Raw genomic sequence first — 26,939 nt, forward strand, 5'->3', positions numbered from 1 at the left:
TCATTGTAAACGGGATCACCGATCGCTTCATATATCCAGTACTTTTTATAAAAAAAAAAAAAAAACAGCATTATGTAAACCTCTACCATCTTAACTTTAATAATCTTTTTTCCTACTTATTTGTATTTTCATGGCTTTTTAAAAAATATAACCAGTTTTATGAATAACAAATTCAGGTTCGTACACCACGAGAACCAGAGCAGCAGGCATACTGTGTCACGTCTTTTCCTTTTCACAATAATAATAATAATATTATTATTCAAACACTCCACAGTCCACAACTCCACACTCTCTATGCCTATATATACAACCCGTCTCTACACCCTCCACACCACACCACCACCATGGCTTCACTTTACTCTCTCTCCCTGCTCCTTATCCTCCTCCCACTCTCCTCCGCCTCCATGATCCTCACCGTCGTCAACAACTGCCACTACCCCATCTGGCCCGCCATCCAACCCAACGCGGGCCACCCCGTCCTCGAAAAGGGCGGGTTCTTCCTCCCGGCCCTCTCCCACCGCTCATTCCCCGCCCCCACCACCCATTGGTCTGGCCGCATATGGGCGCGAACTAACTGCGCCCATAAAAACGGCCATTTCACCTGCGCCACAGGCGACTGTAGTGGAAGGCTAGAATGCAACGGGCTAGGGGGCGCCGCCCCCGCAACCCTAGCCCAGTTCAGCCTCCACCACAGTCATACCGACCAGTCCTCGTACGCCGTAAGCCTGGTCGATGGGTTTAATATCCCCATGACGGTTACGCCGCACGAGGGCAAGGGCACGTGCCCAGTGGTCGGGTGCAAGGCGGATTTGCTGGCCACGTGCCCTTGGTCGCTGCAGAAGCACGCGGATGGGCGCGTGGTGGCGTGTAAAAGTGGGTGTGAGGCGTTTAATACTGATGAGTTCTGTTGCAGGGGTCATTTTAATAGCCCGCAGTCGTGTAGGCCGTCCAAGTGGTCCGAGTTTTATAAGCACGCGTGTCCGGCGACGTTTACGTTCGCGCATGATAGTCCGTCGCTAACGCATGAGTGTATGTCGCCACGGGAGCTTAAAGTGATTTTCTGTCACTAATTAGTTTTTAGCGACGGAGAGGTTTTAAGGGGTTGGAATAAAGAACTAGTTTAGTTTGATGTGTTTAGTGGTTTGATGTGGTATTTGTTGACTGTGTTTGGTGGTCTGTAATAGTAAGATTTTATGGAATCTTAGTTTGTGGCTTGTCGGTACTTCTGTACTAATTTAGTTTAATAATATATATGATAAAATTGAAAAGTTATCGCTCTAAAATATTTCGACCAAACATACACATTTTATTTAACTAAACTGTTAAGATTGCTTACCATGTGCTAAATGTTGTACAAAATATTATTACACCGTTAGTGTATGGTATACAAGCAAAATGGTGGTGTGACGAGTTAGGCTAGTGATTGTGTCACTTAACATTGGTTAAAAAAAGCCAAAAAGAAAATGATTGAACTATGGCAAAGACCTGAAATGCTAATCTTGCTTAGTTGATTGAATACTAACAACCAATTTATATAGAGAAATTAACGACATTAACAAAACAAACAATACAAGGTGAGGGCAAACTGAAGCTTACATTGATGATGAACTAAGTGACAAAAACTCATGAAAGATGTTACAATCCGTGTGCCAAAACAAGAGTTCCCGACATGTATTCTTAGGCTTTGCTAGGGTTACTTTGGTCTTTTCCTGTAGTGTTTCCTGAGGATCCCTAATCTAATAAGTAATAAACAAACACAACTATACAAGCTTCACCTTCCACCATTTATAGTTAACTGTTTAGAGATAAAATCCTAAAAGTATCTTAGTAATTCATAATTTCATATAATGAAAATTGTGCAGAATTTGATTTTGGTTTCTATGTTCAGCTGTTTCAGCCATTTTGGTTTTTAACTTGGAAATCCCACAGAGAAGAAATTTGATGTTTTCCCCAGTTCAAAATCAGGATGTAACGTTTTGATTTGTACTATATTAGTCCACCCATAGTTACATTTAATATAGGGGGTGCTTGGCCTAGCTTTTTTAACCAAGCTTATAGCTTTTTTTTACAAAATAAGCTTAACTTGATGTTTGGTTTAGCTTTTTAAGCTTATGCTTATTAGCTTATATAAGCTCATTTAAAGAAGCTTATATGAAGATGGTTTTTTAGCTTATTTGATAGAAACTTATTTGTTTAAGGGTGTAAATTACTCATTTGTCCTCAAATGATGGTGGATTAGTAATTATTACTCTAATAAATTAAAGAATTTTGGATTTAACAACTTATTAAAACACATAATTAACTTGTAAAATATAAGCTAATCTAAACACTTAAAAAAACTATAAGCTAATTTTATATATAAGCATAAGCTTAAAAATAAAAGCCAGGTCAAACACCCCCATAGTGTGCAAACGCATTCAAAAAACAAATAATATAAAAGAAGTTACAACAATACAAACAAAACAAAAGGCCCCACTTTCATAAATTTTACCCATACTTTTCCCTTATTTGCCTTTTGTATTTTGAATAATTCTTATAAACTTTAATTTATTATTACTAAATTAAATTCAGTAAAACATGGTTATAACATCATATATATATATATATTTATTTTGCATGTGTTGGGCACGATAAAAATGGAAAGAACTTTAAAAGAACAAAAGAGCGCAAGAATCGAAAACGTTATGATGTTCTGTAAAACACATAAGCGGTCCCGCCTTTTGTTTTTGATTTTTTATCATGACATGAGTATGACCCACAAAAAAGGAGTTGCTGCAGATCAACGACTACCGTGTTACACGATGGTCTCACGTGCCACGTTTCATATTTTATCCTAATTACTTTTTGGTTTTTTTGTAGTAATACTTGAGATGTGTACGTGTGTGGATTCTATGTTTGAACTTGTTTGCAACTTTATTTTTTTAAACTCCAAGTTTGGCTCACACTCCAGTTTGGCTTGGATAATTTTTTATATTATTATTATAAGTATAAGTTTTATATATAAGGTTGAGGAAATCATGTTTCAACTTGTTCCAACACTTCACTACCTTTGATATCAATAGTGTCGTAAGCGAAACGGACGTTTGGCCGTCTAGTCAGCAAGAAGTTCGTTTATGTTCATTAACTGGACATCGAAAAAAAATTTGTTCGGTAAGTTTAACGTACGAAAACGGACAAGGCCCAAGTCTGTTCGTGAACGTCCGGTAGCGTTCGTTCGATTATGTTCGGTAACGTGCGTCAAGTATTGTAAGGGTTTATATCTATCAGGTATTGTAATTTAATTGTGGAAATTCTAATGTTATTAATCACACTTTTGTCTTATATCTGTTATAGTGATCCACTTTATGTTAATATATTAAGTGTTAAGTATATTTGAATATTATATGATTGTAAATCCAAATTTGTATATGAATTTGTTTGGATTTATGTTTGGAATTAACATGTAACCGTTTATGTTTGTCCATTAGTTTCCATCAGTGTCTCTTGTCCATTAGTGTTTACATGTTCATTTGTCCATTAATGTCCATTATGGCCGGTTAACATCCATTTACAATATTAACGGACGGTCACGGGCAAACTCAATTTCATAATGGACGCACCCGGACATGAATTTTCGTTTGGTAGAGTGTCCGTGAACCATCCGTTTGTCCGTCAAAAGCTTAACGGACGGACATAGACAGACTCTCATCTGGTCTAGTTCAGTCCGTGTACACCCCTGGTTATCAATATCAACATCACGACAACTATTTATTTTTCGTCAATCACCAACTAGCTTTCAGCCCTTGAAAATACTTATACTTCTCATTCTTTTTATCCTTAACATTTTTAAAAGTAAACATTACACTAACAAAATTTGAGTATATAAAACTTTGAACTAAGAAAAAAAAAGTAAATCATAAAATTACAAATAAATAGATGGAAATAAAAAGTAAAAGTCCTATCGATTTTTGACTTTTCGGTCAAATATTTGTTGGATCTTTATTCTAGCTCGGGTTTGGGAGTAGATAAAAATGTGGTTTTCCAAGGAATTGTGATCATAGCTTGTTGGAGTATTTGAAAAGCAAGGAATAACCGAACTTTTGAAGACAATGTGGTCAAAGTTGAAGAATTAGGCGTTTTGTAGTACAAATATAGGTCCAATTGTAAGAGCATTGAATTGTCTAAATTGTGCAATTTTTGCTTGGTGTAAGTTTCTTTTGGTGTGGCATCTCCGGCTCATGGATATGGGCGTCTTGTTGGTCTTTATGACTGGTTTGCTTATAAAATTCGTACTTCAAAAAAAAAAATCTAGTTTTGGTATGTGCACTTATGCAACATGTTCCATGAAATCCACTCATAGGTTGTAGTGTATTTGTTTGGCGTTAGCTATGCAATCAGGGAGGTGGGGGTTGTGTGTGATGGGACTCCCACCACGCGTGGTAAAACGTGGAACATCGCTGCCGGTCCCCATCACGCGTGATGGGGAAAAAGTGTGGTAATGATCACGTGTGATGGATTTGTAATATATTAAACACAAGTGCACACGCACACATACAAGCTTAACTATTACACTACACCATCACATCACCACCCTCACTAAATTCCATTATTAGTGATAGATTTGGGTGGGGTGATGTGGCATATCATCATTGGGTGATCAGAGTAATGATAAAACCATTACAATGAACCACCCCTTCCCCCTTAACATATATGTATCATTATTCAACGCTAATGCCACGAACTAACCATACCCGCTTTTATACAAAGTATATTTAGTTAATTGAAGTAAACATTATATCCAAGTTATTTGTTATTTTTTTGTAAAATTTTTTACCTTTTATTTTCTTTTCTTATTTTGTGAGAGTGCGCCAATAAATAGTTTTTATTATACGGAGTAATAATTTGTAGCATTTACTATTTATTTTAAACGTTTTATTTTCAGTAAGTAAGCAGGTGACAATGTTTAGTCACCATCATAGGTGTGAATATTTACATATATTACTATTTTTCTTTTTTTGTCACACATCATAATATGATATTTTCTTTACATATATTATTATTATTATCATTATTATTATTACTATTATTAATGTTTATATTACCGTTGAACTTTGATTTATCTGTATTGCTTCACACATATGTACTATAGAGCTGAGGGTCCCTCTAAAAGCCACATCTTTATTCCTTCTGATAGAGGTACGGTGTGCCTACATCCCACCCTCCTCAGACCCTACTTATAGCTTTGTTGTTGGTAGAACTACACTGAGTATGATTGATTGATTGAATGATATAGGTGTGCATAGTTAGATAAGAGAAAACTCAGTATAGGTTGTGCTGCACATCTTCACCATACCTCAATTGTGAAAGCACGCTGGCCATCTTAAGGCTGAGGGGTGTGGGCCGCTAACCGGGGCGCTAGAGCCCTTCCGCTCGCGCCCCGGGGCGCTAACCCCACACCACCGGGGCGCGAGCAGGGCCGCGAGCGGGGCGCGAGCGCAGAAATTCAGGCAGGCGTGAGGCTGGTCGCGGGAGAAGAGAGAGAAAATGAACGTTGGGAAGGTAAAAAGAGCCGTTGGGAAGGGATTAAATTAAAAAAATATATATTTTTCCCTAAATAATACCCCATTTCATCTATAAAATACCTCATTTCACCCATATCAATCACCACAACTTCAAAATAAAACCCAAAATCAACCCATCTTCCCAACTTTTTTTTAAAAAAAAATGTCGTCGTACTCGATGATCTTGTATTAGATTAGTGTTATTATTAAGTATTATTGTTTGTTTAATTTTTAGTATGTTTTTTTTTTGTAATTTGAATTTTAAAAAAAAATGTGTGTTTTTTTAATAATTTATAGGTTTTTTTAATAATACGTTGTTTGAATATATTTATAAAAAAATAAAAAAAAAATTCGCTGGAGCCCCTGCTGGAGCCCCTCCACACCAGGGCCAGGGGCTCCAACACACCCCTTATCCAGTTTCTCTCTCTGCCACACGTCATAATATTATTGGCTGGAGTCCCCACTGGAGCCCCATTAGAGCCCCCACACCCCTTAGCCTAATATTATTTGAGTGCTAGGGGTAAGATTTGTGTGTTTTTATTTTATCTTTTTACTATAATTAGCTACTAAACCACTTATTTAGCCCTATCAATGATCAATCCCATAATCTAATTTAACATTTTATCCTATCATAACATACCCACATTTCATGCTACCACATTTCATAACATACCCAACTTTAGTTTTGGTTATTAACCGAAACAAGCCGAAATTTGACATACCAGACGAAATAAGCGAACCGATTTTGTTATTGGTTTTCAAAATACCAATAATCAGTTTTGATTCTTAGTTTGACTTATATAATTATATAAAAAGCAAATAAAATCCTTTGAAATGAGTTAAACAAAGAACATTCCGGGCGTGTTTGATTCGCAAAATTCATATGAATTCAATAGAACTAGAAATAAATCCCTTATTTTGATGTGTGGTTCACAACCTTCGGTTGAAGTGTGTAGGTCGACAAATGAATTAGAATTGAAAATCTAGTTTGAATTTAGTTCCATCAAATTTCCCCACTTCAAGAATTTACAAGTCCTTCCAACATGTGAGCATTTCACCCAAAGTAACTGTAATATCCGATCGGTTGGGAGGTGGAGATTGGAAGGATGGCAACATCGATACCTTATGCAAAAGAAACGTCCCTGAGGAGAAAGTGGTACCTGTTATTTGAGGATTCTAGAGCCGATGGAATCATATTTTAATATCTTGTTACATTGCCTTGGTTATTTGATAATTTATTAGTTGTTTTGTTAGCAGTTGGTGCGACATCATAAGGGTCTGCCCGTTAGTTATAGTAAGTAAAGCTAGGGTTTTGGGCCCCCAAAATAAAAAGGCCTCCAATTTTAAAAATATTAGAGTTTATATATATACTAAGTACATGTTCTAAAGGAAACGATGTCTTCTTCGATTGGTGGTAAGAGTCCTGTTTCTTATTCCAGTAGTTGTAGGTTCTTTTTGGATTGGTGGTAGGAGTCCTGTTTCTTATCCCAATAGTTGTAGGTTCAATCCGGGATCTCTGCATTTAGTATCTTTTTTTTTCTCCACTGCTTTATTTCAGCAATCTGGTTTTTTTGCAGCTCAATAAAATTAATCAAACTCAACCTTTTATGAAATTAAATAGCATATCATTTTGAAAGAATAGGATATATACCTTTTATGAAATTAAATAGTAAATCATTTTGAAAGAATAGGATATATAGGAGACAATATCTAATGAAATTATATTAGTATGAACATATGAAACAATAAATGTGAGTTCATTGACTATAAATGTTTTTCACAACTTTTCTTTATTCTTTATGTAGTTGATTTTATAACACATCATTTTAATTCAACGTTTTACTCAATTCACAACATAATAACACACCAATGTAAAAAAAATAAAATTGAAAAGGGCCTCATATTTTTACTTCGCTTTAGGCCACCAAAATGGTTGGACCAGCCCTGCATCACATCATATTTTTACTTCGCTTTAGGCCACCAAAATGGTTGGACCAGCCCTGCATCACATCGATATATGGGTTGAAGGTGAAGAATTTGCTAAAGGTACATCTAAATATTAGCATGCTTGAAGATAAAAGCTATCCAGATCCATATACTCAAAACATGTTGGATGTTGATGTCTTTGAAAGACGAGAAATAAAACTATATTTAAAATCAAAGGCGAGAAATAAATCTGTCTTTAAAAACACAAGGATAATGATCAATAGAAGTAAAGAGGACACAAAGGGGCTGTTTGGATTCCTTATTTTTGCTCCTTATAGCTTATGAGTTATAAGTTACAAGATGTTTGGAAAAATTGGGTTTTATGAGTGTATAAGGTATAAGTTACAACATTGTAACTTATACCTTATTCCTTAAATAATGTATAAGGAGGTCAAATAAGGAATCCCAAACACCCCCAAAATATCTATCTTTAAAAACACTAGAATATTGATCAATAGAAGTAAAGAGGACACAAAACAGCTATCGTACCTTTGTGAAGAATAAAGGAAAAACACCCTCTTTAAAGCGGGAAGCGTGGTGGTCTTTCTCAATTTGATCAATTGTTATGTAATTTGTTGTATTGGTAGCATTCGGGTCTAACAAAAATGGACCTTTTTGAGTGTAGCCACTTGCTAGTCTCTTGTTTCTAACAAAATGGGTCTAGCAAAAATGCAACTTTTTTGAGTGTAGCCACTTGCTAGTCTCGTCTCTGATAAATTGGTCTATCTTTTCTACTTGTTTCTAATAAAATAGGCCGTTACTTAAAAGAAATCTGCTAATAAAATAAGTTTTTTCATTCTTTCTATTACGAGATTACTGTACATATATTAAGAACTCAGTCAAATCTAGCTTAAAAATTTATCTTCTGGTCAGAAGAGCGGTACTAATGTAGATGCATTTAACAATTTGTTCTTACAAAGGGGTTCGCCAACAGGTATTTCTTGGTGTGTGAAAACATATACTTCATATAACATCATAATTTCTTAAAAGTTAAAACACATCACTTCAAAAGGAAACAGCTAAAGAAAACAAAAGCATGGGAATATAGTAACAAACATACCAACATATTTAACTTTTAACACAACAAAGTGTAGCTTCCTTCAACGCGATTTAACATGACTTCCCATCCTCACAACGATCCCGTCGATATCACGAACGTAGCCAACCTTTTGCCCCCACTCTTTCTCCTCCGGCTTGCTCACCGCCTCCGCCCCGTTCTCCACCGCCCTCTGCAACAAAAAATAAAAATTAACTTATATTAATTAAAAAAAGAAAAGAAAAGGTTAAACACATCAATCAAACACCTTATAAGCAGTGTCAACATCCGCATAAGCAAAGCAAATCTCCAACTGATTCCTCTGGATTTTTGATTTATGTTCCTCAACCTTGCCAGTTAGATCATCGGTCTCGCGTTGATGAACCGGTGTAAATGCTATCGTCGTCTGTCCGCTTTCTAATTCACCCCATCTAACATGTACAACAACAGTCAGGACTTCTATACAAAAAAAGTACACAAAAAATTTATCGGTAGGATATATGTAATGCATTCAATCACAACTTTGTGTTTATTTTATATAACGATAGATCATATTAAATTTGACCACTGTTTTCACTTTATACAACCCAACCAGACTGGTTTGTCAACTTTTTTTCTTTCTAATTTTCTTCCTTCAACCGCTTGTTTTACAAATCATTTAACCCGTCTCACTAAAAGTGTTCATATTTCTATTTTACTTGTCATATTAAAATGTTCACTTTCAAAATTTATTACTTAATTCCCACTTTCAAAAAAAAAAATCATTTAATCTAACTTAAACTTTATGTTTTTCAAAACCATGATATTTTTAATGGGACGCAGGAGTACTCTCTATCCCTTAAAATTGAATAAATATATATTTATAAAAATCTTTATATTTGTTAAAACTAAGAATTTAAATAAAAAAAATTACGGACATCATTCGGTTCTTTAGTATATATTTATTTAAATCTTCATATTTAATTTTGTTTTAGATATAGATATACATGCAGTTTTAGTTCTAATATTGTTCATGACATCATTCGGTTCTTAAACAAGCGAACGGATGACCGTTTTAGTTCTTATATTGTTCATTCATGACCTTATTTGGTTCTTAAACAGGCGAAAGGATGACCGGTTTTGGTTTCGGTGTCTCGTCCGATTCTAAAAACATTGCCAAGTAACAAACTTTGTACGTATCATGAGATTGAATTGAATTACCTATGGGAGTCGTCTAGCCGACGAACAGATGCCCCAAACGCCTTACCGTAAAACTCCACAGATTTGGCTACATCTTTAACGTAAACCACCGTGTATGCGTATGCAGGATTCAACTTTGACGCCATTTACGATCGAATTTTTTTCAGGTTTTTGGTTGTTTGATTTGTATTTGTAATTGAGGAGACGGTGAATTGAGAATTAATGGAAGAGGAAGACTGGTATTGAGGAGGTGTCGGAGGACAGGTGGCGAGCTGTACGCTTGTTTCTTGTATACGTGGCAGTTTTCATGTGATGAGCTGTCCTCGTTACTGGGCTGAATCATACTTGACTTTTGAGTCATGATATGGCCTATGGCTTGTGGGCTACGTTTGGGCTAACTAATTGATGACGAGTTTTGGACCTTTGGTTCATCATTTTTTTTTTCACGGTTAATTTTTATGTTGACCACCTTAATAAATTTATACATCAGAATCCATCATTTAGAAACTTCTCGTCTCGGATTTTTGAAAAAGCGTATGTGCTACATGGTCAAATCTTATACGAATTGCATATATGGCTCGCTTATGTAAGTGGATGAGTAGTAGAGGTGGTCAAAAAAACCGGTCCGGGAACCGGTTTGCCGGTTTAAACCGGAAACCGGTTTTTAAGAAAACCGGTTTTTTAAAAACCGGTTTGACCGGTTTACAAACCGCCGGTTTGTATATCGGTTACACGTTTTAGAGCCAAAACCGGTTAACGAACCGGTTATAAAAAAAACCGGTTTTTTTTAATAACCGGTTATAAAAAAACCGGTTAACCGGTTTTTTTATAAACCGGTTTTTGACCGTTATAAAAAAACCGGTTACCGGTTTTTTTATAACCGGTTAAAAACCGGTTTTTTTTCCGTTGTATAACGGCTATATAGCCGTTTTTTTTTTTTGACCGTTTTTTTTTTTTTTACCATTTTACCCCCACAAACATCTATATATAGTTTAGGTTGGGTATTGGTTAGATCACACTCGATTATACAACTCCAAACGCTCTAAACGTTTATTTCATACGCGATTATTTTGTTATCTCACGCTCAATTATACCACATTACCACTCCATACGCTCTTATTTCGTAGTCGATTATCATGGCATCCCAAAGTGCTGCTTCATCCGTCAACATGGGTGCCTCGAACACGGGAGAAACGGTCGTTCGGGTCATCCCCACGAAACGAAACCAAGATGTTTGGCAACATTTCGACCTATGCGAAATGTCTAACGGTAGCCAAAAAGCTCGATGCAAACATTGTTTGAAGTTTTATGGCAAAGATGCAAACTCCACTTTAAAAGCGCATGTACAAAGGCCCTTTTGCAAGGCCTTGAAGGACGAATCGGGAAGTAGTTCGCAGCCGGAGATGACGAATCAAGGAACGGTGTTTACGTACGACCTTGAAGCGGTACGTCAACAGTTTTCAAACTTTGTGATTCAACAAACACTTCCTTTCAACCACTTCGACAACCCTCAATTCACGGAGATGATGCAAAAGTATGTTCAACCACGCTACCAACACGTAAGTCGTTCGACCCTTAGAAGAGATTGTCTTAAAGCATGGAAAAACGCTAAATCCGAACTAATTTCATACTTTTCAAACTTACAAACTGGTGTAAACTTAACAACGGATGTGTGGTCGGTACCTAATGGTTCGCCCGACTCATACATTTGTGTGACGGCTCATTGGGTTGACCCCGAGTCGTGGCAAATGATGAAACGAACCGTTGCGTTTCAATTGTTTGATTACCCGCACACGGGTAGAAATATTTTTAAACTCTTGGATAAAGTCATTCGACAATACAAGATTGAACATAAAATCTTTTCAATTTCGTTTGATAACGCGTCCAACAATACGGCCGCGGTTGGCCATTTAAAATTAAAGTATAAACCTATTTGTGATGGAGCGTTTTTTCATAGCCGATGCATTGCACATATTATCAACTTGGCCGTGCAAGATGGGTTAAACGTGATCGAAACGCAAAGAAACAATTTTAAAAGAATGTTACGAGATGTTTTTAGCAACAATAAAACATTTTCAAGATACAAAAAATTTTGTGTAGAAGCTAATTGTCAATGGTTGGGGCCAAATTGGGATTGTCCAACAAGATGGAACTCGACTTGTGATATGTTTGAGAAAGCCATCCAACAAAAAGAATCATTAGTTGCGTTTCATCAAATTTTGTCAAGTAGGGGTAAATGTGCACCGTACGATCCTAGAAACTGGTTATTGATTGAGATCGTTACGGAGGTCCTTCAAATTTTTAAATCTTGCACAACTAGTTTATCCGGGGTTTACTATCCAACAAGCCCCATTGCTTTACCAAAAATTGCTGTCATGTGCACAAAGTTGAGTGAACTTCATTGTAGGGGTGCACCTTATTTTGATATGGGTGTAAAAATGAAAGAAAAATTTAGAAAATATTTTCAAGAACTACCCGCTGTTTTGACATGTGCTGCTGCGTTAAACCCTTGCATCAATGTTGGTGGTGTTGAAGCTTTAATAGAAAAAATTTGTGATGAGCTAGAGTTAAACGACGATCAAAACCCCTATTATAACCAAACTTTAAAGAATGCTTTTAACACCACCTTGTCAAACATGTATGATGTTTACCTTACAAAATACGGGTCGTCTTCCCAAATTCATGACTCGTTAAGAGCTGTTGCCCAATCCCAAACCGACCTTGAAATGGGGATGTACTACATGATTTGGGAAGACGCCGGTAAACGTCAAAAGGTAAACACCCCAAGCAGTGAACTTGGAAGGTATGGTGGTACCAACTTTGTGAAACACATGACTCCGGATGAATTTAGAAGTCTTGATTTGCTGGCTTGGTGGAGAGGTAAGGAGGATGAGTTTCCGATCCTCGCCGCCATGGCCAAAGATTTACTAACGGTCCAAGCTTCCACGGTAGCTTCGGAGTCTGCTTTTTCTGTTTCTGGCAGGGTTATATCGATTAGGAGGACTCGACTCACTCCACCAGCTGTAGAGATGTCGATTTGCTACAAGGATTACTTGGACTCTTTAGATAGGGCACAACATCAACGCTCACTCGAGGGGGAAATGGACTATGAGGCGGGCTTGTATGAAGACGAGGTCAATCAAGGACACACTCAACCAATGACCGATGAAGAAGCCGCGTACGACGATTACCTAAGGAATAGCTCGGGATCGGGTAGCGAAGAAAATTAGTTAAAGAAACAGCAAACATGGAGGCAAATAATGAGTAAGAAACAGCAAGTTGTTAATGTAATCGTGTCTAAGCATTCTTTAATGTTTGTATTTTTGAGTTACGAATATGCGATAACGATTTAATGTTTGTATTTTTAATGTAAAAGCTATAAATGAAAGTTATGTGTTTTTAATCTTCCAAGCAAAGAACCCTAACAACGAAAGCAAAGAATGGAGTCAGTCCGTTTTGCCTTGTAGTTACCGGTTTGCCTTGTAGTTACCGGTTTGTTTATACTGTGAAAAAATAATGGTTATTTAAAAAAAAAAAAAAAAAAAAACCGGTTAACCGGTTAGACCGGTTATTAAAAAACCGGTTAATAAAAAAACCGGTTTATTAACCGGTTCTAACCGGTCCTAACCGGTCCGGTTAGACCGGTTAGGGTTTTCAGATACAAAAACCGGTTATTAACCGGTCCGGTTATTAACCGAACCGGTTTTTTTCCGGGCCAAAAAAAACCGGTCCGGTTAATAACCGAACCGGTTTTTTTAAAAAAACCGATTTGTGCACCTCTAATGAGTAGTATGGGGCTATACGGCATTTTTAAAGGAAACTTTTTTTGTCGATACGATTCGTATAGTTTTTACAGTTGTCTACATAGAGGTGTACAAAACCAATTTTAAACCCTAACCTAACCGGTTTATAAACTGAATCGGTTTGGTTAACGACTGGTCAAAACCGGTTTGACTCAAACCGGTTCAGTTTATAAACCGGTTTAGAAGCAGGATAGGCAGACCTGGTCACACAGGTTCGGTTCGGTTTATAAATCGGTTTAACCGGTTTTTCTCAAACCGGTTCGGTTTTAAAACCGGTTTGATAGATTTGAAGGGGAACTGGTCCTAAAACTGACGGTTTGGGTCGGTTTGGAAACCGGTTTGGGTGAAACCGGTTTTAAATCCAAACCGGTTCGGTTCGGTTTGCCTAAAACCGATCCCAAACCGGTTTTTTTTGTACACCACTAGGTCTACACGACTCGTCTTTTAGCATGGATCCATATGGGTTTTTTTTTAAGTGTAACAGACGACTTCTTTTGTTGCTAATTTTTAAAAATTATTTTTTTTAAACAATATAAACAACCAATATAAGTAATAAACAAACATTAAATAAATAAGATAAAACAATACAAAAGTTGATCAGGGCGAGAAGGGTGGTTTACTCGGGTCATCCGGTTAGTCCACCTAGAAGTTTTGAGTACTCCGGGTACACCACCCTCTTATTTCGAAGAGTTGATCAGTAGGGTGCGGACAATATAGAAACTCTGAAATCCGATGTTTTTTTGGGTGTGACGTTCATATGACCGCTGAAATTAAAAAAAAATCAACCTTTTCTTTTTATATATTTTTATATATAAATACATAAAGTCTAAAACCATTTCTATCACACTATCCTCTATACAATCTTTTCTGCCCAATATGCTATCAATACACTCTTAATTTATAATAAAAGAATTTAAATGGTGGTGGTTAGTGGTTGGGTTCGACAATGGCTCACTAGAAGATGGGTGGAGGGGATCAAAAGAAAGTGGTAGATGATTTGGGTTTTAATAAATTTATTGTTAATAGTTTTTTTAATCAAGTTAAAAGGTTAAGTGGACTTTTAATATGAGCTTAAAATAAGATTTTGATAATCGTATACTCAAAGGATTATCAACGGTACTCGTCACTAAATAGTGAAAAGACTAAACCTATAATTTTCTAAAAGTTAAAGAGCAAAATTGTAATACGGTCTTACCGCAAAGACAATCCGTGTTATGATTCATGTTTAACTGTCATAAACATGTAACATGACTTGAAGGTCAATTAGATAAATCTTAAACTGATGTATAGCTTCCAGGCCATGAGTCATGATCATCTTTCCACTAAATCATATTGAAACTAGAGAGAATGTTACACAAAATGATGTTTTATACGGTTGCTAGAAATAGTCATACCTCAACTTTATAGACACTAGAAATGATTCTAAAATTACATGATTGAGCTTACAAAGACTACAGTAGATGATGTTTCTCTGCAATGGTCCTTTTTATATACTAAAATTAATGTTTGGTAATTGTTCTTTCTTTACCTATCTACCTTTAAGGCATGAGGTTTCAACATGTGTTTAAAAAAAGGGTCTTGAGGTGTGAGGCGTATCAATACAAATATACAATCTTACGTGTGTGTCGTGTTAATGAAGGGTATAAAAAAATAGTAGGGGTATACACAGTGCAATGCATTTTCAGGCAATTTTATTTTAGAAGTGCCTTTTTGTGCATTAAGCCATTTCATGTATAGGGCTCCTTCTTCATGCATTTATAACAGAAACAAGGTTTCCATTTATTCTCTAGGTTAATACATTTAAACAAATTACAAACAATCACGATCCTTAACTAACTAAACTACTTGGCTCTCTTGGGAGATTTGGCAGCTTTCTATGAAGACTTCGGCTATATGGCGGCAGCAGCAACAACAGTCTTCTTAGGCAAAAGAGCAGGATTGACGTACGACATAACACCACCATGGGCAATCGTCACTCCCGCATAAGTTTGCCAAGCTCCTTATCATTCCTAATAGCCAACAAAACATGCCTTGGGATTATTCTATTCTTCTTGTTGTCCCTGGCACTCTGGCAGTATTTCTAGCCAACTCCAACACCTACAAACAACCAAATCAACCACTCCCTAATATCAACAAGAGAAAATTATGATTTGTACCCATGTGTTCATTTATGGGGGACACTATGCAAGTCCAATTCTTAAATTGATTGATTTGTGCCCTCGTACTTTTCCAAAGGGCTTTTTTATTCTCTTCCATCATTTAACCGTGTGTTGACTAGGTACAATTACCAACATGCCCTTTAATAATAATGTGAAATTACCATCATACCCTTTAATAATAATAATAATAACTAGTTAACATGTTGTGGCGACGCAAGAATGTGAAATATGATCGGTATTGGTTGGGTTCGTTACGACACCTTAGAAGAAAAAAAGTTTGTAAAAATCCAAAACAATAACACTTATACAACTTATGATAAAAGCGATCCCATTTTTGTCGTTATTAGCTACGCTTGTCACGGTGTCAGAACCAAACCAAAAAAATAGATCAGTAAACACTCAAAATAGTAACAACACTCACATAACTTATAATAAAAACATATTTAAAACCGGCGTTTTTTCGTTAACTCGCGCATTACAACAGTGAGTCAACGCAGATTTGGCAACATTGGTTGGGTCCGTTACGTAAAACATTAACATAACAAAAGGTTCGATCGGTTACGCTCGTTAAATTCGGCAAGTATTTGTTAGGTTTTTTTATAGCACTGAAACTAAACTCAATAAATAAAACGTCAAATGAACATATTTAAGAAAACAAAAATGGGTAAAACCCGCACGTTGTGGCGACAAGTCGGCACAAATTTAGTCAGTAGGGGTGTTCTTCGGGTTCGTTTTTCGGGTCGGGTTCTTCGGGTTTCAAAGTTTTAAATCTTTACCCAAAACCCAACCCGAATCTCTCACGGGTTTTTCGGGTTCGGGTTTTTTCGGGTTCGGTTAATCGGGTTTCGAGTACCCTAGAAAACAAAACAAAAAAATTAAAAACAAACTACAATACTAAAATTAATACAGCATATTATTCTTTGCTCGTAACCAGATGATCAAATAATAAACCAACATAACTTGATTGAACAATCCAAAAGAAGAGTAAAACTAACTCGAACAATAATCGTCTTCTATCGGGCGTGATTTGGTTGTTCGATTACGGTTGCTATTAGTAATATATAAACTGAAAACATAAATTAACAATAATCAATAGATCTATAATAGTTGTAATGACAACAATCGATTAGGACCAGATTCTGATAACGTTAGTGGCTAAGACTACACCTATTATACCTTAAAATATATTTAGTTTCAATACTAAAAGTTTATTCGGGATGAACCGAAACTTATAAATCAAATTTAATCATTCGCATATTCATTTGCCACGTTCCTCACATGTTCTCAGCCTTTCTTGTGGGGCGAGTGCTTTTATTTCAGAGTGAAATACGAGACTGATGAAAGCAGCAGGATGATTATATGCTTTGATGTGAAGACAGAATCTTTTACGAAAACGCGATTTCCCCCTATTCCACGGGGTTTTGATGTTGATGGTTTTTCTAGAAAGTATTGTGCAACTTTGGTCGTTCTTAGCGGATGCCTTCACTTGTGTGCGTCCTATACTGACTACCTATTGTTGAAGCAGTGTGACATTTGGAGGATGAACGGTGATGGTTAGGTGAAGGTGGCTGCTCTCATCCACCCAGTAGCATCTACTCTAAACGATTTTACAATGCAGCATATATGCACAACAACTACTGCAACAACCAACTTGGTCGTGGTTTTGGATCAGGAAAACAACTGTCTTTAGAATATGAACACGGAGGACTTCACAAAACAGCATCAGTATTTTTGCTCTCTGAGCTGGGAGTATAGATCTAGTCAAGTGATGTATGTTGAGAGTCTTGTCTCACCGAGTCCATGACTGTTTTCGTTTATTCATTCTTGATCAAAATTACTGTTTTTTATCAAAGGCAGAAAAAAAAATGTCCTCTTCATCAGTTCATCTAGCTACAAAACTCTTTGTAGCATCCTTGGATGTGAATATTTAGATAAATAAAAACTTGCAGGAACAAATATGCACAAATATAATTTTGGCCGGAGATCTTTTATACTAAAATACTAAAGAGAAGTGACAACAACTAAATAGTTCTATCTTTCGATGAAAGCTGATACAACAACTACAAAGGCACAAAGCAAAGATTCAAGGAATACTAAATATTATTATCAATTAATGTAAAGTTAACGTACAAATTAAATTAACGTACTAACTACGCAAATCAAGTAGTGTAATTATATACAAGTAGTGTACTTATGTAACTGTAATTACACTACACCATATTGTATATATAATATATACTATTTGATTCTCACAGTTAGCATATTAATTTGTATATGACCATATCAACTTATCACTACACCTACTCTACAAATACAAGACGCCCATTACCACCACCCCAAGCCTCCCTCTCATCCTCCCCCACCCCTCCATAACCACTCCGGCCACCTTTCGGCACCGTAACAACAAGCTCTCCTCCTCTAACAACCGCGGTCGCCAACTCGGGCCGCGTAGTCACCGGAAGCCTAAACCTCCACACATCAATTTCCAATTTCTCCAACAACAATTCCACCTCTTCACAATCTCCTCCCCTCACAACCACCTTCATAACACCGGGAATAATCTCCACGGCGTACGCCTTAACCTCGCCCGAAAACACGGTGTTATTAATATTCGCTGTGAACCGAATGCAATCGGGCCTGTCTTCGATGAAAACATCGGCTTGTGATCGGAGTGGAAGCTCGAGAACCCTGCTGAAGACGTGTGGGAGCCGTTGAAGGTTTTTTTGACGTGGGTTTGTTGGCATTGAGGTTGAATTGTGATCAATGTGATGAGGAATTGATCCGTTCATGTGGTGGTTTATTATTTGTAGAGATGAAGGTGGAATGAAGAATAATAAAAGGAGAATGGATACTTTGTAAGCGATTGGTGGATTGCAAATAGGGAATGGAATCATTGAGTTTGAATGGAATGAATGGAAGTCGGTGTCGGTGATATTCTCCGTCAAATCTACAGATATGTAATCGGTTGTTATGACTTATGACCATTCAATTAAGGGTTAAGAAATGAAGGTGTTCATGGTTCGGTTTTTGTGGTTTTTAGATGAAACAGTGAACCAAATCGTTTGTAATGGTTTTTTATTACGGAAACCGAAACTAAACCTGTCACACCCTGATTAGGTAGTTGTGGAAGCGTAATACGGGAATGTAACAGATAATACTGGTATCAACCACATTGTTTATAAAGAAATTCAACAAACTAATTTACATCATATTACATTGGTAGGGACTAAGTTTACAAACTAGATGAAAATCACAAAACCGGTTCGCGTGATTGCTTATTCTTTAATATATATGCTAGCGTCTATGTACAGCGATTAACTTCCGTTCTAGCACCGAGCACATAAGCAAATTATTCCAACTTGGGCTCACCTGAAAAGCATGTTAAAACGGGTCAACTACGTCTAGTTGGTGAGTTTCAAGTTTCACGAGTACGAGCAAAACCAGTATACAAGTTCGTAAAGTTCATAGTACGTATACGTATACAAGTATGTGCATGATGTATTATATTAAGACACAAATGAAACCAAGACAGCTCGCACGCATGGCCACCCTTGCCCATGTACTCCCGTTGACATTTAACAACCACTTTGCCCCAAGTATGTACTATGTCTAACACCACATAGCAGAATGTAATAAGTATAAATGACAATGTGCAACTGGGTTAACATGTTCCGGCATACCCCACCGGCTCTGTCAGTTGGGTTTGTCAAACCGATAGTACTATCCACACGTCACCGGCACAAAGTTAATCACTTGTGTTTGTGGGGACTTTCAAGTGTTAGTACTTAGATAAATCACATCATCACACGATTTCAAGTAAGTAAGTATACGTAAACATGCTTTCCACCCCAAAAGTTCGTAAAACAGTTTAGAAAGTGGGGTCATGAAACTCACCTTATCGTAGTTTGAGCGGGTAATACGTGTCAGTAAGCAATATGCCTCGATTATAGCCTGAATCCTATAACCGGTATCGTACTGTTAGGCCCAGAACATGACCATAGTCTTAGACTGTGACGTTGTACACTATGAAATGTTCAAAACTAGATTTGGCTCAGTTTCACCGTTTTCCGAGCCTAGCCAAGTTGATCGTTTATGAGTTTCGGAAATAGGTAAGATCACATAAACTTAAGTAAACATATTGACTGATAAAATGATTTGATTTATGAAAGAAATTTAAGGTTTCGGTATCTGGATTGATCGCAGGGTTTGATTCCGTTTTCTTACGGTTTTGATTATACAAAACGCGTACAATCCATCCCGAATTGTCCGGAATTCTCGTAAAAAGTTCGTTTTTATCAAATTCAGCCAAAAATACGATATTCGACCACTTTTGACATTTTGACATGCCAGTCAGTCCATTAAACATAAAACTGTCGGTTTCGTTAAAACAATTATAGTTTAAATCTTTGATTAATCATAACTAATTATGTACTTATATATAAATTATGGAATTTTTTGTAAAAATAAATTAAAATATGGAGAATTTTATAAAAATATTTTCAGAAATTTTATGATTAATTATCTATTTATAAAAAGTCATTAAATGTGTTATAACTAAATAATAAATAGCTCGTTTATACCAAACGACATCCGAAAAATCCTATAATTTTTCCAAGTGGTTCTAATACCATTACATAGTTCCTTCAAAATCTCCAGAATCTAAATATTTTGCCAAAATGCCTTTATGCGCGTTTTTCGGCTATTAAAACTCGATTAAAACACAATTGCACAATTAATACTTAGACATCTCCAAATGTTCTCAAACTTTACCAGTGATCTTAAAATAACATTTATGGATTCCAAACCAAATTTAATAATTTTTCATGAATTTTACCTATTTTTCCCGAATAAACGCCAATAAACGGTAATAAATTCGCCAACTATTCTCCGTTTTTCGAAAAATTACCAAATTTGAACAGGGACTCAATTATGTGATCCCTGATGTCCCTGAAAATTTTCATACCCTAAAAACAAGCACGTCATAATCTAAGCACAAACAGCCCCTAAACAAGTAATATGGTAATACCTTGTCGGTTTTCGGTTATTTTTGATGGTTTAAACGACTCTCCGGGTCTTGGGTTGCAAACTAAGTGTATCTACATATCATATAACATCAAACCAAGCATAAATCATCCATTGAACAGCCTTATTAGTTAGGGTTTCGGTTTTGGTTTCAAACCAAACTTTCAAACCGTAAAAACGTTAAATTCATGTTCTAATCCGCGTTTTTGACCAAAAATCTATATGATACTGCTTTGTAGACATGTTTAACATCAAAACATGATTTTACTTGATTTTTATGGTTTTTGAATGGTTAAACATGTTTAAACTAATCAAGAACTAATTTTCTATGTTTAAACTTGTTAAATCAAGTATGAAATCTCATGAAATCAAGTGTTTAACTCAAAGTTTTTGCTGGAAGATGAAGTTTCTCTGCTGTTCTTTAGTTGGTTAACGTGTAAAATGAGAAAAGATCTTGTTTTGTTTATTATATAGATGATCCTAGAAAAAGGGTGGGGTAACCACCTTACGTACGCAATTTAGGAGGCCCATTGGGCCTCACTTTTGGCCCAATGGTGCCTTGGTATTCGTGTCACGCGTAAATGTCGGTCCAAAATTTAATTCGGGTTCGGTTTTTCGCGAGAAAATTAAAATTGGGTGCGAGAAATAGCGTGAAAACGGTCATTTTTCGACTCATTTTTGCAAAATAATAAAAACGTACTTACTCGTTGTAAAAATCCAAAATATTTTCACAGATTTTCTTAGAACATGTTATATAAGTGTTTTATAAATCTTTTTCGGCTTAACGGATGCTACAATGCTCGTTTTGATGTTAACGATTGCGTTTTAACTTAAGCGTAACAATAAACGAAACCTTTTTCGTTTAAATGGTTTTAAACGTACTGGGGCCTAAATATCAATATGTTAGCCACTATAATATATATATAACTCGTATATGACCCCTCAGTATATATACGGGTCATAATCTGTATCATTCGGTTACTCGTTTAAGCACTACGAATTAACCGATTTATCGTTTACTCGCTACGTAGTGAATATAGTATACCTCGTTTTGTCACGAATGTCACAAAACCGCTGAAAATTAAAACCAAACCGAACCATTATTAACGGTTTGGTTCCGGTTTGGTTTTACGATTTGGGCTTCAATAATGAATTGAATTTATCATAAAAACCAATAGCTTAATTATACCTCTATATGTAATAGATATAATTATACCTCTATTGATTTATATATATATATATATATATATCACTCGTTTATGATCGGCTAGATAGTTTAATTGATCAAGCTAGTCAAAATAGATGTTGTTGGAAGTTTTAAGTAAAAGTGTGTGAATGAAGTCTTAATAAAGAAGTGGTAAAAGGCTGTCTCACATCGAATTGGAAACAAAATAAGGAGTGGTATATAAGGTAAAACATTTACCACTCATTTGAATCTTTATGACATGTTTTACCACAAGTCCTACGCGCGTGCAGAGGGGTGCAAATTTGGGTTTCTGAACTAGAAATTCATCGGACTCGTGCGTGCTCGCGGATACGAATGCAGCTCCAAAAACCCGAGCCCGCGTGAGGCAATTTTTTGAAATTCAAAATCTGGTCCGGTCAATATCATTAATAATCATTCTGAACTTGCTGGTGTAGCTGGTCCATACCAACATACACACTTCATTTTCCTCTTTGTTGCAACAATATTATTTTCATTTCAGGCAAGTGATCGAGTCCGGCAGAGCTACGATTCTGTTTCGAACCGGTGTACCCTAGGTTCAGACCGCGAATCTGTTTAAGGGAATTGTGTTAAACACAAGCTCGGTTTACTGTTTCGTTTATTTCTTTTCTTTTTCTGGATTTCTAACAGATGTTTACATGTTTATATCTAGGCATCTTGCGCTTAATAGGGGTAATCTGTATGTTTTCGGGGCGGCTTCTTCGGGTTTCAGATTTTACCTTTTGACGGAAACCATAAATAACCCAAGAACCAACCTGAATTACTTTGGTTCGAGTTCGGATTTGGGTTTTTGATCGGATTAGTTCAGGTTCACGTATGGTTTTCTCGGTTAAAAGTGACAACGCTAGCGCTAGACCCGTTTAAATATAGACTTGACTTTTAAGCTGAGTTTCTTCCATGTCTTACTTTTAAATTTTGATATCTTACATTCATTTCTCCTACATATATGACTGTTATATCTTATGATATAGGCTACATTTTTTTGTTAAAAAGGTGATTCGGTTCGTTTATTTTTGTTAAAAAAGTGGTTTCGTTTGTTTATTTTTGTTTTAAAAGTGATTCGGTTCATTTATTTTTGTTAAAAAGATAGTTTGGTTAGCTTATTTTTGTTAAAAAACGGTTCAATTCATTTATTTTAGTTAGAAAAGTAGCTTGGATCGTTTGTTTGTTTATGTTAAAAAACGATAACTTTGTTTATTCAAAATGGGGCGTCGACGCAGCTTGTTGCCCGCTTATATGTCTCTATATTGTAATTTGATCATTTTACTTTCTATTAGTTGTAAAAATAACAATAAAATATAGTATCTTTATATTTAATTTAATACCCCAATAACCATTTCTTCTTCATTCGTCTTTCTTCTATTTATCTTCACCGGAAAATTACAGAGCTTGCTGGCGAAACTTTATGAAGTTCTGAGTTTACTCTTATTTTTTTTTTCAATTTAGCTGCTATAAGAGAGACATTATAAAGAGACACCTGTCATAAAAAACCCTATTAAGTTTTTTTTTCTTAAGAATTTCAAACTTATGTTTTAAAGCTTTTGATTAGAATAAGGATACGAGCCGATTGATGTAAATCTTCCTCGAAACAGTGCTTCAATGCGAGTGTTTAAACTTCCAGTTAACAAAAAATAGCTGTTTAGAGCATCCGTTTGAAATTCGGAACAAACTTAAGAGATTTAATTTTTTTCTAACAAAGGACCAATTAAAAAAATATATGACAAAAGATGAAACCGGCAAAACTGAATTTTTTTGAAATGTTATACCTTAAAAACATCAGATTATTATCAAAACAAAAGGTTAACTTGTCATCATAATTAATTAAAAGACTATACTTAGGGTGTTTAGGATTCCTTATAATACCTCCTTATAACCTTTCAATAAGTTAATAAATTCCAAATATGTAACTTATTAACTTTTCCTTCTTACACCAAAAACATTTCCAACCACATTATTACTTTTTAAAAAGTTAATAAGATATAAGTCGATGAAAATAAGAAATGCTATACCTTAAAAATATCGGATTATTATCAAACCAAACACTTAACATGTTATCATAATTAAAAGACTATATTTAGAAGGTGTTTAGAATTCTTTATTTTACCTCCTTAAAATTTTTCATTAAGGTAATAAATTACAAATGTATAACTTACTATTAACTTTTCGTTCTCACACAAAAAACAATTCTAAAAAACGTTATTACTTTTCAAAAATTAAAAAAGTTAATAAGTTATAATTTGACGAAAATAAGCAAACCCAAAAAACATTCCACTTCTTCTCCTCCTACTCACTCACCTCAACATTTCCCCCAAATGAGAAGAAACCTCACCAACCACCGTCCTCACTCCCTCCGGCCACTCACCCACTCCATCACACCCCACCAAACACAATAATAATAACGACGAAACCTTCATATCCGCACTAACCACCATCGTCCGACACAACCAACCAACCTGGCCATCCATCTTCAACACCCCTTCCATTTCCAACAACTTACAACCACACCACGTCATCCTCCGTACTCTAGACGACCCACGCTTAGCCTCACGCTTCTTCAATTTCCTAGGCCTTCACAAAAACTTCAACCACTCCACGACGTCGTTTTGCATCCTTGTCCACGCACTCGTGGAGTCCAGTTTCATGTGGCCCGCGTCATCCTTGGTACAGACTTTATTATTTAAAACGCCTGATCCGCGTGTCGTGTTTGAACATTTTCACAATGCTTTTGTTAGTTTTAATTTTTCGAGAAAATTAGGGTTTGATTTGTTGTATGTTCAAAACAAAAGGGTTTTGGATTCGTTTTTGATATTAAATTTGATGAAGGAGAGGGGTTTAATGCCGGAGATTCGGACCGTAAGTGATGTGTTTAACGGATTGGTTCAAATTAGGCGGTTCGATTTGGTTTTGCGGTTTTATTACGAGATGGTTGAGATTGGGGTTAGAGGTAATGCTTATATACATAGTGCGGTTATTCGGTGTTTGTGTGAGTTGAAGGATTACGATAAAGCTAAGGAAATGATACGGTGGTTGGAGTGTAACGGGTATGAGGTGAATGTTGTGATGTATAACGTGTTGATTCATGGCCTCTGCAAAGGTCAAAAGATGGACGACGCGATGGAGGTGAAGAACGTGTTGGGTTTGAAAGCGGATGTGGTGACGTATTGTAGTTTAATTATGGGTTGTTGTAGGTTACAACGGTTTAAGACGGGTAGGAATCTTTTGAATGAAATGGTGGAGTTGGGATTTGTTCCGAGTGAGGCGGTTGTTTCGGGAGTCGTTGATGGGTTGAGAAGAAATGGAGATGGGATTGATGCTTATGATTTGGTTTTGGGTTTGAAGCGTGTTGGAGTGGTGTCGAGTTTGTATGTTTATAACGCGTTGATTAGTTCGTTATGCAAAGAGGGGCGTACGGTTGAGGCGGATAATCTTTTTAGAAACATGGGTGGTAAAGGTTTAAAACCTAATGATATTACTTACTCAATTGTTATTGATTCGTTACGCAAAAGAGGTAAACTTGATTCTGCTTGTGTTTTGCTTGGTGAAATGAATAAATCATCGATCCAAACGTCTATTTATCCTTATAATGCTTTAATAAATGGATGTTGTAAGTTAGGTAAACTTGCAATAGCAGAATCTCTTTTTGAAGACATGGTTTCTAATGGTGTAAATCCAACGGTTGTGACATATACATGTTTAATAGACGTGTATTGCAAACACAAAGATGTGCATAAGGCATTGAGGCTTTATCATGAAATGACTGGAAAGAAGATATTTCCAAACGTATATACGTTTACTTCATTGATTTCTGGTTTTTGTAATGAAAATATGATGTCACAAGCAAGTGATCTGTTTCATGAAATGATGGATAAAAATGTTACGCCTGATGAGATAACTTACAGTGTTATGATCGAAGGGTATTGTCGAGAGGGCGATATGGTAAAAGCCTTTGAATTGCTCGATGACATGGAGAAAAAGGGTCTTAAACCGAATACATATACTTTCAGATCTTTAATTACGGGTCTTTGTGATATTAACAAGGTTTATGAAACTAAAGAGTTTGTAAATAACCTTAATAAGCAACATTATAAGTTGAATGAAATGTGTTATAGTGCTCTCCTGCAAGGTTACTGCCAGGCTGGACATTTTGATGATGCAATTAACGCTTGCAACGAGATGGAAATAAACGGGATCGACATGGAACTTGTTTGTGCAGGTTAACTTCTTCTGGTGGTCTGATGACACCAACAGAAGCCGTTTATCATGGAGACTGGGTTACTTCCCTTGGTGAGTCAGCTTTACAGATGCTTCTAGAAAGTCCAGTTTTACTGAAAAGTGTAAATCTTTATACTTTATAAACTATTGGCTCCTTGTTTACAAAGAATTATTAATTTGTATATGGTTGGCTGTCATTGTGGTTTGAGTTTTGCGGTTAATTGTCATCTTGTTATTCAAATGCTGCTTTCTCTTTGCTAATAGCTATTCTTCACTGTTTTAATTATTTCTGCTATTTATAAATATTTAAAGTATAACCTGTATTGTATTTTTCTGTACAGGGCATCCAGTTCTATAGGTGGCTCCTTTTTGAGAGTCCTTTGATTAGCATTAGAGGGGGCAATCCTGACCCAAAGCCATTATATGGGTCAATTTGGGTTGATTTAAAAACCATATGGGTCAGAATGGGTCATGTTAAAAATTCATAATATTAATTTGGGTGGATCGGGCCGATATTTATAAATGAACAAGTTGTTTGGTTACGTTGGTCGGCGTTTCACTAAACCACGGGCGGCGTTGGCGTCTCCATCGCCGGTGATTGGATTTGCCCACATCTGTTGCATGCCGTGACTCGATCGTCCACTGCCCGTTGATATACTCTGGTGAGTTCTAATTTACGTTGCGTATGGTTAATTCGTTCGATTAGGGTTGTTTCTTAGTAATACTAATCAAAACCACATTTTAATTACGAATCTTAATTTTTTGCTTTTTTGGTCA

The 26,939-nt window shown here is 36.1% G+C and overlaps 4 protein-coding genes across 4 annotated transcripts; 2 read left to right on the forward strand and 2 right to left on the reverse strand.

The window, feature by feature from the left end:
* Positions 1 to 280: 280 nt before the first annotated feature.
* Positions 281 to 1,213, forward strand: LOC143583151 (osmotin-like protein). The gene has a single exon (XM_077065540.1). It carries the CDS (start codon positions 345 to 347, stop codon positions 1,068 to 1,070), a length of 726 nt encoding a protein of 241 aa, XP_076921655.1. The 5' UTR covers positions 281 to 344; the 3' UTR covers positions 1,071 to 1,213.
* Positions 1,214 to 8,569: 7,356 nt separating this feature from the next.
* Positions 8,570 to 10,206, reverse strand: LOC143583152 (uncharacterized). The gene is made up of 3 exons (XM_077065541.1): positions 9,763 to 10,206; positions 8,831 to 8,993; positions 8,570 to 8,755 (listed from the first exon to the last, which is right to left on the reverse strand). The coding sequence occupies exons 1-3, from the start codon at positions 9,885 to 9,887 to the stop codon at positions 8,627 to 8,629; spliced, it is 417 nt and encodes a 138-aa protein (XP_076921656.1). The 5' UTR covers positions 9,888 to 10,206; the 3' UTR covers positions 8,570 to 8,626.
* Positions 10,207 to 18,003: 7,797 nt separating this feature from the next.
* On the reverse strand, positions 18,004 to 18,447 carry LOC143583150 (uncharacterized). Its single transcript, XM_077065539.1, has one exon. The coding sequence runs from the start codon at positions 18,445 to 18,447 to the stop codon at positions 18,004 to 18,006; it is 444 nt and encodes a 147-aa protein (XP_076921654.1).
* Positions 18,448 to 18,706: 259 nt separating this feature from the next.
* LOC143583147 (uncharacterized) lies at positions 18,707 to 26,156 on the forward strand (the record flags this gene model as incomplete). Its single annotated transcript, XM_077065534.1, has 2 exons — positions 18,707 to 18,773; positions 24,271 to 26,156. Coding segments are annotated over exons 1-2 (1,953 nt in total), but the record flags the coding sequence as incomplete, so codon positions are not given.
* Positions 26,157 to 26,939: the final 783 nt, after the last annotated feature.

The sequence above is a fragment of the Bidens hawaiensis genome, unplaced genomic scaffold (assembly GCF_021521415.1).
Source record: "Bidens hawaiensis isolate Kalapana, Puna unplaced genomic scaffold, B.hawaiensis_p1.1 tig00032149_1, whole genome shotgun sequence".
NCBI lineage: Eukaryota > Viridiplantae > Streptophyta > Magnoliopsida > Asterales > Asteraceae > Bidens > Bidens hawaiensis.